We start from the raw sequence: 13,248 nt of genomic DNA, 5'->3' as shown, positions 1-13,248 counted from the left end.
TAGCCAGCTTTGGCGGTTTAAGGGTTAAGAGGAACAAAATGGAAAACATAACACAGCTGGAAAGGCATCACAGTCAATCAGAAGCAAGGAGAAATGAATAAACGCTGCAACGGTCCAGTGTCGCTAAGATTCTCACCATCAACACGACGGCAATTTATTTGTTTTTATGGTGAAGATTCGAGGGACACACCCAGCCTTGGCCCGACCTGCACTCACTCACAAACAGAGACAAAAACAAAGCAAACCGGTAATCAAACAGCAAATAAAGAATATAATGAAAACAAACAAATAATACCACCAGTTTCCTTTACAGCAATTACACATTTAATACAACAAAGCACAAAACAAAACACACAGTAAATAACGAAAAACAGCAACGGATTAAATGTAATGATATATAGTCCAGAGATTTGCACGTTGAATGGGAATGTAAAGATAGTCCTACCACTAGTTCCCAGGGCTGTGGAGTCGGAGTCAGAGAGTCGGAGTAAATTTTGGGTACCTGGAGTTGGAGTCGGCAAAAAGTTAACCGACTCCAACTCCTACTAAATTTAAATGGGAATTAAAAAAAGTAAGTTGAAATGTCCCAATTCACAAACAGTCATAATGAACTACTTCTCTGCTGTAAGAATAAAGCCGAATGCATGCAGTGCATAATGTTACCACAAAACGAACATGTCAAGTAACCATGAGGCATGCTTTTCATTGACTGTATGCGTCACTATATGGGATGTAATGCACAGGTAAGGTGCGGCACCGCTTTCCATTGTGTCGTGTTCCACTGTTACAGGGAACTGTGAACCTAGCCTAAAGCCCCCCATACATTTACAGATGCACTGCCGATTTTTCGGCCGTTCAACGAGTCATCACGCGTCAAACGCCTGAAAAATCATCTGGTGTGTTCTCAGCTCCGTCGGCTCCCCTTCGTTATGCACTAGTGTAGGGGGCCGAAGGAGCCGAGAACACAGATCTCCCTACCTGTCTCCAGCAGAGACTCGTTCTGCTGGCCGGTAAGTGACACAATGCACTAAACTTCCGGCTGGCTGAGACAGCCACTGCAGCAGACAGAGGCATCACATTACTTTGGATGGGGGCGGTGGTCGAGATTTTCGGCAAGCTGGATCTGCCCATTCATGTGGACACCCGCAATCTGCGGCCGCCAATCAACTGTGCTGGTCTTTAATCTGGCATTATAGTAGAGTGTTGGCTTCCTAGCCAGTAGTTCTGGCTAGGACATGTTGCCTTCCTTTCCTTCAATGGATGTAGAAAATACATTAGCATAGTATATACATACAGAGGAGTCGGGGAGTCGGAGGATTTAGAAACTGAGGATTCGGAGCATTTATCTACCGACTCCACAGCCCTGCTAGTTCCTTAAATAGTGAAGACGGGTGGATGGGTTCAGGAGCGCTCCTTTCTTTGTAGGATGGCCATGAATCCACTTAGTCCCCATGTACACAGGCAGACGGCAGGCAATCCAGACCCCAACCATGAAACAATACATGACAAAACGAATAAGTACAGGTAGCCCAAAAGGAGGCAGACAGACAGGAACTTGAAACACAAATTACAAAAACTTTTTTTTTTTTTTTTGCTTTTGGTCACCGGCTACCTTTTTAAAAGCCATGCGGACATTCTTTGACCCCAAAAGCCCCAGCACCCTCAGCAGAAGACCAATCAGAGCCACTCCAGAGACTGCTGGGAATCGCAGTTACAACTTCTATTGACTACTTTCACCATCCCAAGCCACATTTTCCTCTACAGTTGCTTTCTGTTCTCTCTACAGTACAGCATTGCCACGAAAAAAAGCCATAAAAATTGGAGAATATTTGCGTTTTCCGCTAACAATTAGATTCTAAGGAAAAATCCACGAATGACTGAGGCAGCGAACTCTGAACCGTGAGTTCGCTGGGGTCTACTGTATATTAAACAAGGCAAGCGCTTCAATATCCATCCATCCATCCTCTTCCGCTTATTCGAGATCGGATCGTGGGGTCAGCAGCTTGAGCAGAGATGCCCAGACTTCCCTCTCCTCAGTCACTTCTTCTAGCTCAGGTGTTCTCAAAGTCGGTCCTGATGACCCCCTGTGGTTGCAGGTTTTTGTTCCAACCAGATTCCTAATCAGTGACAACACCTTTTTCCTTGAGTTCATCCAGGGTATGTGGATTGCTGGCATACATTTTCTGCTTTAAAACTTCCCCACAAAAATCGCATGTGGACAAGTCAGGTAATGTGGTGGCAATAACCCCTTACAGTTTGCTCTTCTGTTAACAATTCATAAACCCGTGCCAGTGAGTCGCGCAAGGTGTGGCATATTGCCGCATCTTGTTGGAAAAAGTAGTACAGTGATCCCTCTTCGATTGTGGGGGCTGCGTTCCAGAACCCCCCCGCGAAAGGTGAAAAGTAAAAACCATACGTTTATATTGTTATTTTTATATTGTCAAGCATATCACATATTGTCACATATTTGCACAGAAACACAGGAGGTTGTAGAGACAGGGACGTTAAAACTCTGGAAACAAACATTTGTCTCTTTTTCAAAACTTTAAAACTGTGCTCCATGACAAGACAGAAGACAGTTCCAGCTCACAATTAAAAGAATGCAAACATATCTTCCTCTTCAAAGGAGTGCGCATCAGAAGTAGAGAAGGTCAGAGAGAGAGAGAGAGAGAGAGAGAGAGAGAGAGAGAAAAGCAAACAATCAAAATTCAATGGGTGCTTTTATGTATGCGAAGAACCGCCTGACAAAGCAGCCACAAGGAAGGGAGCAATGTGAAGGTAGTCTTTCAGGATTTTTCAGAGGAGCGTCCTTATCCTCTAGGCCAGTGTGCGAACAGCACCTCTGCTAACAACCCCTCTGTCAGCAGCAGAGAATTTCAGAGAGTGAGAGAGAAAAGCAAACAATCAAAAATCAATCGGTGCCATTCGGGCTTTTAAGTATTCGAAGCACCGCGTGGGGAAAATATTGTATATCATTGAGGAGTTTTATTTAATATGTAATGCGTGCTCTGATTGGGTAGCTTCTCAGCCATCCGCCAATAGCGTCCCTTTTATGAAATCAACTGGACAAACCAACTGAGGAAGCATGTACCATAAATTAAAAGACCCATTGCCCGCAGAAATTCGCGAACCAGTGAAAAATCCGTGATATATATTTAGATATGCTTACATATAAAATCTGCAATGAAGTGAAGCCGTGAAAGTCAAACCACGATATTGCGAGGGATCACTGTACATTTTTTCTTCTAGTGTTAGTTGGTTGTAAAATTGTTCAAAGATGTCGAGGTAATCCGGAGTATTCACAATAGACTCAAAGAAAATTGGGACCACTATTCATGTTCCTGACACCATGCACAAACGCCCATTTTCTGGTTGCGAAGTGGTTAAGGCATCCTCCAAAGAGCATGGCACCAGTATTGTAGGCAGGCTACTTTTCCATGGCCCACCCTTTATAAAATGTTACACAACAGCACATGCTACCATCTTAAAAGTGTTTCACTGACAAATTATATTTCAAAAGCACCCTGTTACAAAACTGTTACAGTACTTTTCAGTTATTGGACAGGAAATAGACTACATTTAGAATGTGTGCATACTAAGAAACTCATGAGGGATTCCTGCACTCTATTTTCATATTTATGAATTCCAATATGCATTTTCTTAAATGAGGTGACAGCCGGGGATACTACTTGATAGATATACCAACAGTTTAAATCTGCTGTTAGTATTTATGTATTTAAGGCACAATACCATTCACTTCAGTAATAGATGCATAATTTAAATAAAAAAAAAAAAAAAAATTATTAAGTGGGATTTCTGTTTTTGCCGTGGCATTCAAAAGCACTGAGTATCTCAAATTTTCACTGGTATTGGTTTCAAATAATAAAATTCTAGTATTATGACATGACTAGTATGTCATTCACCCTGCAATGGAATGGATTGACACGGATTTTTCTTGCTTGCGCTCAGTGCTTGCTGGTATAGGCTCCAGCTACACCATGATACTGCTCTGGAATGGTAGGTTATGTGCTTTCTACAAATTTAATATTGCATCTTACAGAAGAACATGTGCACATTATCAATTTAGCACCAGAAGGTAGGTTCTTTGCGAAATAAAGAAAACAGCTTGAAAATATGTGGAAAAAGTAAAAAGATTTGTCGTTGTGTGACTTTCTCAGTTATCTACTTTCCTACCAAGACAACAATCTACATCTGGACATCAAGATTTAAACTCTATAATGCTACTAGTCAATGACTTTGTGGTGAATTCATGTACTTCGGTACAAGTACTTCAACCCACTCTACAGGCTGCGGCAAGGACAGCGCATGGCCGGTCTTTTAAAATAGCAGAATCTCACAAACAGTGGTGTTATACACATTTTTTTACTTCTTAAAATATGAATATGTAATGCGTGTGTAATAAAGTTAAAATTTATAATTAAAATTTTCTTCTTGAAACATGAACATATTCGGTTGAGAGTTAACACTTTTCTTTACATATCAGACCCCAGTAAGCATACCCTTCATTATGAAACATAAGGTTAGGCTGGTTTAATTTTTTTTTCATAATATATTCATAAACATTCTTCACTTTCAAATGCATTTTCTTATTGCAAAATGATATATACCATGATTGCGAAGTAACAACTTTGACTTAAACATCTTATAAAGATGCAATACACAACATCAAGACTAGTTCCACTAATCCCTCATTCAGAAGTTATATTTGTCCTGCTTACAAATGTTCCAGACAAGGCAGTCCCCTTTCTCTGCCCATTGACCTCCATCTTTCCAAACTGGACCCAATTAAATCCATCACAAAACACACAATGCTCTATAAAAAAAAAAAAAATCATTCTATGTCAACATTATCCTGCTTTTCTGAAAAGTGTTTAATAGGTTACTTTTATCACAAACTTAGCTACAATAGTAAGTAAACAAAAATAGTTCAACATCATAAGCAGTTTAAATTGTTCCAGAACACACATATTAAAAAATAGTTTTAAATAGGAACTATAGGAAAATGTAACTTATTCAGGGCTTGTAACAGATTTTTCAAATTGGGGAAGAAAATTAACACAAGGGAGAATATAAAATCCTAGGGTATAGAAAGTTCATCATTCTTCAACTATGCATGTACAGATCTCCAACTCATACATCACCAAAAAGCCTAACAAGGAAAATTCCTACAGTAGAGTAATACAAAATATTGAAGTTGAGTTATCAGCAGGGAGACGTGAATCCTGTGGCAAAGCAAGGAAGGGAATGTAGAGACTGGAGCGACGGACGGCCTTATATAGGCAGGCAGCCAACCACGTGGGAGGCGTAGGGATAGGGGACCCAACGCCGCCTCACACGGTGACCGAGCTGTAGGCTATGGACGTATATATGTACATAAGTAGGATTCAGTTATCGTTTGGGAAGCCGCCTACCAAATTTCGTGAAGATGGGGCCATAAATAAGAAAGTTCAACATGGCGGACGTAGAATTTCGAAATGAAACCTGCTTAACTTTTTTAAGTAAGCTGTAAGGAATAAGCCTGCCAAATTTCAGCCTTCTACCTACACAGGAAGTTGGAGAATTAGTGTTGAGTGAGTGAGGGCTTTGCTTTTTATTAGTATAGATAGCAAAATACCCACGCTTTGCAGCGGAGAAGTAGTGTGTTAAAGAAATTATGAAAAAGAAAAGGAAACATTTTAATAACGTAACATGATTGACATTGTCATGATTGTGTCGGTCATATACATACACATATATACATACATACACAAATATATACGCAAAAAAACACGCTTTCATCAAGGCTTCCGTCGAGTAGTCTTTTGAAATAAAATTTTCCTCCAATCAGTCGTAGCAACACGCTTTCTTCCGACTGTTACATTTTTGTAGCTCTGATGTGTGCATCAATGTAATCGGTGTACCAGGAAATCATGCATTGACACAAGTTCCCCTTTGCTTGGAATGCAAAGTGTGATTAAATGCGTTATTTTTTAACGCGTTATGGAGCACATGCATCGAGGCTTCTCAGCTGTGCTTGTGCTAAGAAAAGGAAACATTTTAAAAATAACGTAACATGATTGTCAATGTAACTTTTTGTAAGTAGTGCCTGGAGGATTCAGAGTGTGGAGAAGCTCTAGAGACAGCGTGTGTATTACTTTGTGGATTTTTCTGCGAGTATTTGGTGGCAGCGTCACTAAGTTGGTTCCGCAAGACCGTGTTAGCTGCGGCGCTCAGTTCAGAGCGAAATGAGGTGAATGGGAGGGGAGATGACACGACTCCCCCACCCGCCTTAACTGTCAATCCCCCCACAAACACAGTCTCTCAGAATTTGCATAAGCACAGCCCTTCTCCTGAAATTTTAACTTAGTTACAAAGTGATCAAAACTCTCATTTATACCCTGCGTTCTCTCATTAAACTTGTATCCCGCATTAGCCGTGGGCATGACAAACGCCAGCGGCAGCCTGTCTATGAACTCAATTTAAACTTTAGGTTTACACCGTGCTGTTTCCAAAGTAGCTGCACTTATAAATATGGTTGTATATGTCACTCGCTCGCTTCTAATTGTTTCGCTGTCTTCTCAATTATATAATGCATGTTTTCTTCAGCGCTTTTTGGAGCTCTTCCTTGTTTTCTACGTACTGCATTGACAGTTCACGTGATTACATGGGAGGCGTGATGTCACACGAAACGCCGCCCCCCACGGCCATCGAGCTCAATTCCATTACAGTATTTGGAGAAAAATAGCTTCCAGTTATGACCATTACGCGTAGAATTTCGAAATGAAACCTGCCCAACTTTTGTAAGTAAGCTGTAAGGAATGAGACTGCCAGATTTCAGCCTTCTACCTACACGGGAAGTTGGAGAATTAGTAATGAGTGAGTGAGTGAGTGAGTGAGTGAGTGAGTGAGTGAGTCAGTCAGTCAGTGAGGGCTTTGCCATTTATTAGTATAGATTCCAACAAGTATATGCGGACAGTGCTCCATCATTATACACAGAACTGAGATATGGTTCACTTTACATGCTTCCACTTGGATCAATCATAAGAAAACAATGTTTATTTTGACTCTTATGCAGAGGACACCCAGTTGTACCTTTCTTTTAGATCAAGTTTTTACGATGTTATCTTTTATTACCTGTGCTAATGAATTAAAGGAGTGGATGAATGAGAACTACAGTGGAACCTCGGTTCACGAACATCTCAGTTCACGTACAACTCGGTTCGCCAAACTTTTACCTCGGTTCACAATCACACACTCGGTATACGAACAAGCCAGTTTCCCTTTCGGTTTGTGCGCGCCGATGATTTACGCATGTGTTGCATTGCTCTCAGTCAGACGTGCCTGTCTGCTGCTGAGCGAGAGAGGGAGGGAGGGTGCTGCACTTGCGCGAGTGCCTGCCTGCTGCTGAGGGGGGGGTTAGAGAGAGAGAGGGTGCGTGCACGTGCGTTTCTGCCTGGTTGGTTCATACGCGCCGATTACTGTGTTTAAGCAGAGCCACTCCCTGTTCATTGTTCTCAGTCAGACGTGCATGCTTTACCTGCGCTCTCTTTGTGCTCTACAGTATTTCGTGTGCTTTTGCAGTTAACAGTAGTGAGAATAACGTTTTGAAGAAAATTGAAATTGAAGTAAAGAAAGAAATTGAAAAGTTTGAGCATGGCGTTAGTGTTACTGATCTTGCAGCCGAGTACAAGAAGTCAAAATCTACAATTTCGACTATTCTAAAGCATAAAGAATCTATTAAAGCAGCTGATATTGCAAAAGGAGTTACAGCGTTAACCAGGCAGAGGCTTCAAGTGCTAGAAGAGGTGGAAAAACTGTTTACCAGTTTACTCATTTACCAATTTGAGAACCCTCGTGCTTTCAAGCAGCACAATGTAAACAAAGCCAGACTGCCAGTAATGTGGAGGGCAAACATGAAGGGTTGGGTCACAAGGACTTTGTTTTTGGAATGGCTGCATGAGGCTTTCGCTCCCACCAGCTAAACACACCAGAAACCCAAGAAATCACAAGAGAGAAAACACATGAAGGAAAACATCCCTCCACTGCGGAGCCAGATTCTTCCTCCTCTCCACATGCCAGAACTCGACTCATGCAAGGTTAGTTTTCTAGGTGGTTTTTGTATTACGGATTTTTCAAAAGTTAATTTTTCAGTTCGTAGCGTGAATTGTTGCAATGTTATTTTTCTTTTTGTTCAAATGTTCGCTTTTTTCCCTGTGCTTAAAACTCATTTAAAAAAAAAAAAAAAGTGTTTACAACCATCAGGCTGTAAGGCTATTAGCATGAACTCTTGCAATGTTTTTTGGTTGCTTGTGGTTGGTTTTTAAAGTTCGGATTTGTTCAAATGTTTCCCTCTGTTCCAAGAGAGAGAGAGAGAGGGAGAGAGAGCGCGTGCGAGCATGCTCGTGTAGCTGAGCAGGGAGCCTGGGTGTTTTGTGTCAGTGTTATTCAATGTTTTTACAATTATGTAAAATTGGTGTAATTAACTATATTTGTGCTTAATCTTTACATATATTTACATACAGTTCGTACGGTCTGGAACGGATTAATTGTATTTACATACAATCCTATGGGAGAAATTGCTTCGGTTCACGACCAACTTAGTTTACGACCCGAGTTTTGGAACGAATTATGGTCATGAACCAAGGTTCCACTGTACTTGTCTTTAAACACGGATAAAACAGAGATGTTAATTATTGGAGGGAATGATGTTGATCGCAACAATATTTTGTCATCATTTAACTCAGTTGGAATCAACATAAATTTTACTTAATCTGCCCACAATCTAGGAGTAATCTTTTATTCTAGCATGTTATTTAAGGCACACATTGTCTAAATCATGGTTCTTCCATCTTAAAAATGTTGGGAAATTAAGGCGTTTTTAAATAAGCAGGATTCTGAAAGATTAATTCATGCAGTTATTTCCAGTGGGATTAACTACTGCAATGCGGTGTTCAAACTGTTCTTTATATAGCTTCCAGGTAATCCAAAATGTTGCTGCAAAAATTATTATAAGAGCAAGAAAATATAAATACATAACTAGTTCTTAAATCCATACACTAGCTCCCGGTTAAGTTTGGGGCAGATTTCAAAATCCTCCTTTTAACATATAAAGCCTTAAATGGTCAAGGTCAGGCTTGCTTGTCTTAACTTACCATGACTTACAAACCAGAATGTACATTAATATCTCAATATACCAGTCTGCTTACAATTCCAAGGATTAATAAAATAACGTTGGGATGTCTAACTTTTAGTTACAGAACCTCCAAAACTATGAAATGGTTTGCCTGCTACTGTAAGGGATGCCCCTTCATTCTCAGCTTTCAAATACTGGCTGAAGACTCACTAATTCACTTTAGCATGTCCTGACTAGAGCTGCCGATTAACTGTACAGACCGCATCTCTGTCGTTGGTCATTAGCACTAAAACATAAGTAATACAATAGTAAGAATTTGCTACTAACCCTTACCTATTCTGTTTCTGTTTTCAGTACTCAAATGTGGCTTTGGTGCCACTGCCCACCTACAAAGTTGTTTTGCCTGTCTAAGGTAAAGTCATCTATGATGAAGGATCGCAGTAATTGTCAGGTAGAGGGGTCCTTTTATTGGATTTGCTGGACCAGCACCAACTCAGCTGTGGAATGGCCAATAAGGGAAAGGCAGCTTGATGGCAGAGGTCTCCAGGACTCTGAACAAATTCAAATCGTACTATGTAATATCATCTACTGTTGAATTCTGCTCTGCACTTGTAATATTTTTATTGTACTATTATATTGTATTGAGGACTACTTGTGTACTTTTGACACCCACTGCGCACCCAACATACCTGGAAAGGGTTCTCTCTTTGAACTGCATTTCCCAAAGTTCCTTGCATTTTTTTTCCCTACAAGTGTTTTCTTTTTAGAGTTTTTCCTTGTCTTCTTATAGCATCAAGGCTGGGGGGCTGTCAAAAGGCAGGGCCTGTTAAAGCCCATTGCGGCACTTGTAATTTTGGGCTATACAAAACTAAACTGTATTGTATACACACACATACAGCACATACATATATATGTACAAGTGTAACACACTTATACTCGGCCACCAAATAATTGTTCTTTTGTTAAAGTAAAGCTGATTGACTCAAGAAATTCATGCTAGTGAGTAGTGCTGATGTGAATGTTAGATCCACAGTATTTCTTTTAATAGAATTGATAAATACTGCCTGTAATTCTACTAAATACAAATTGCCAGATGCCACCTTTATCACTCTTGAATGCCCTGAAATAAAATAATGTCTCAGAGTGGTGGTTGTGAGGTTAACAATCTGCTCTCCTATCTGGAAGGTTGCCAGTTCAAGTTCTATTAGGGCTTGTTTATATTTCACGCTCAGAACGTGTATGTGCCAGCATCATGGCTGCCAAGTGTTCCCAGCGTTCATTTAATATGTCCTCTGAGCAGGTCCGCAGAAATTAACGCATCCCATGTGCGAGTTGCAGTACCAGCAAAAAGTCAGGGGACGCAGTGTGCTAAAAGTCGTAACATGACATCAGAGTCTGTGTTTACTATCTACATGTGACAAAAAGCCTCTATGCGGATTCTACAGGATTGATGTGCACGCTCCAATGTTTGATGAATTGCTCGATATGGTGAAGCAAAATGCCAACATACAGATGCATTCGTGGTGCTTTTATATTCAAGCATCGCACTTTCCGGATCTAAATGACGCGATATATTTTAAAAGTCTCATATACCATCTTTTTTGCAGCTTCACAACAGCAACATAATGTATAGCTCTGTATTTGAACCACCGAGAAAAAAAATTAAGGACATGGTGAAAATGTGCATTTTGTGATTAAAGTAGAAATTTTGGCTTTAATCTCAAAATGTCCACTTTAACCTTGTAGTTTACTTTATCATTAAAGCAATCCATCGTAAACATCATCCCAGTATTTTATTGCTACGGCAAGCAGCAATAAATCACAGAACACATTAAATGTATGATATTCCAACTCTCTGCAAAGTTAGAATCTTTAGATTTATACTTGATATCACTTTCATGATGAAATGCATTAAAGTATGTTACATTTTACAGATAAATTGTTAATTTTGTTTAAATAATGAACATTGTTAATTACACACATGGGGGTGACACGGTGGCAGAGCGGTAGCACTGCTCTCTCGCAGGCAGCCACGTCGCTGGTATTCCCTGCTTGGATTCCACACTGTGATCCGGTTTCCTTCCAAAAGATATGCAGATTTGGGGATTTGATGCCGCTAAAATGACTCCAGTGTATGTGTGTGCTTGTATTCATCTTGCAATGACCCGAGACCCCGTTCAAGGATTGTTTCTGCCTCATGCCCAATGCTTGCAGGAATGAACATCCCAGGATTGATGAATTTAATCATTACACGTCCTTTTCAGAGATATTGTAGTAAGGTGTCATCAGAATTTAATGTGTGTTCCAGGCAATTCACAACACAGAAAAGCCAAACATGTTCTCACTGTGATAATCTCACACACTGCCACCTGCTGGACTCCTCCAGATTTACGTAAAGTATGCGCACAAGTGTAAACAGTTGCTGCACCACGCGTCTTGTCGGGTGAAGTATAAACCCGGCCTTACTGCCAGAAAGGATCTAACTCTGTTGGGCCCTGACAAAGACCCATAGCCTGAAAATTGCTCAAGAGGCAATGAATCCTAAAGGTCATGCAAAAAGACAATTTCCTCACTGGGGATATATCAAGTACACTAAATAAAAATATAAAAGCTAGCTAAATATGATTGGGTAGTCTGTTAAATGGATAAGTCAGGTTTATTTCGGACAGAGCTACATATTCACCCGTTGCGAAAAATTTACACAAGGGCTGGCAACTTATGACTATCACCTTGTAATTTTCGAAAAAAAAAAAAAATTAAATAGAGAAAAATCACATATAAACATGACATTTATAAAATATTCTTATTTTCTCCAGTTTAGGAGACTTCAGATCATTGTTTTAAAATTAAATACGTAAAATTATTCACTAAAACTTTGAATAAAGCAAAAATTAGCATGAATTCTCTGCAGTAGCAGTAGTTAGAATAAACACTTAATTGATAAAATTGTGGATAAATTAGAGGTTTACAAAATATTCAGCAGCTTTAATCATGTCACAGCTACTCTCTAGACTGAAAAGTCAGCTGCAAATGAGTAATGTGATGAAGGTAGGTTTGTCTCATTTACCTTACTTAAAACTTTTTTTTTTGATTATTAATTTGACAAGGAACCCATGGGCAACCAACAATTTCAAAATGTTCTGGTTTTGTCTTGTATTATAAATCTAATAAATTCATTATTGATTAGCTTCATTGGTGAAGTTCGTACACCCAACAGATTAGAGCCAATTTAACATTTCTTGTCTATAAAATCAGGTCCAAATCCACTCTCCTTCCATTAAACTTCCTCTATGAACAGTACTCCCTTCTAAACTTTTTAATTCAGATTTAATTTTTGTATTTTTAGACAGAAGTTTGTTAATAAAGATTCCTTACCTTTAAAATTTGAAGTTCAAACATTATAGATATAGAACTTTAGTGACTGGCTCCTTTAATAAACGGTACCTGAAAAACAATGCAAATATATTACAGTCAGTAGATAATGTGTAAGTACAAAAACCTTAAAATCAGAACAAAATAGAGAACATCAACCCAATAGACATTTCATCTATAACAATATAAAAAGTTAGGCTAAGTTGTCAAAAGTCTGAAGGCAAAATAAAGATCACAATCTTTTAAAAGTGATCATAAATATAATTTTCTTTCAAACTATCACCATTACCTTATCTGTAATTACTTTGCATCAGAAATAAGAAGTGACTCAGTGTTACAAACATTACCAGTAGATGAAAGTATGTGTATGAAAAGGTAGTTTGATGTACAACTAGCATATCATAAGTATGAACTAAAGTTAAGGGAAAAACTGCAAACTTTCTCTTTATAAAGTTAATTAAATGGCCTTTGCTCATCATTGCAATGCACATCTTCATATGCTGAAACAACATTTTAAGTATGAAACTCACTCAAAAAGCACTCAAAACTCAGTTACTACCTCTTGTACCTTTTTGAAAGCCTATTTACAATATTTTATTCTACTCTTCCATGTCACACCATTGTCGTATAAACTGTAATGATCTTCAACTGTTAGTCGTAATGGAAGGATATTCCAATATATCATTTACCTGTATAAAGTAAAAAATATTAAACTTGAATAATCTCATTTGCTGTTTTCTGAT

The 13,248-nt window shown here is 39.2% G+C and overlaps 1 protein-coding gene across 1 annotated transcript in view; it reads right to left on the bottom strand.

Annotated features, from left to right (window-relative positions):
* The window catches only part of LOC120534889 (putative ATP-dependent RNA helicase TDRD12), a 329,578-nt gene extending 317,003 nt beyond the window's left edge, over nucleotides 1-12,575 (bottom strand). The window contains exon 1 of the mRNA XM_039762401.1: nucleotides 12,509-12,575. Coding sequence (XP_039618335.1) covers nucleotides 12,509-12,532 — 24 coding nt within the window. The 5' untranslated portion in view covers nucleotides 12,533-12,575. The remainder of the gene's footprint in view (nucleotides 1-12,508) is intronic.
* Nucleotides 12,576-13,248: the final 673 nt, after the last annotated feature.

The sequence above is a fragment of the Polypterus senegalus genome, chromosome 9 (genome assembly GCF_016835505.1).
Source record: "Polypterus senegalus isolate Bchr_013 chromosome 9, ASM1683550v1, whole genome shotgun sequence".
Taxonomy (NCBI): Eukaryota; Metazoa; Chordata; class Cladistia; order Polypteriformes; family Polypteridae; genus Polypterus; species Polypterus senegalus.
Note: the sequence above shows the minus strand (reverse complement) of the source record. Positions and strands in the feature narration are given on the sequence as shown.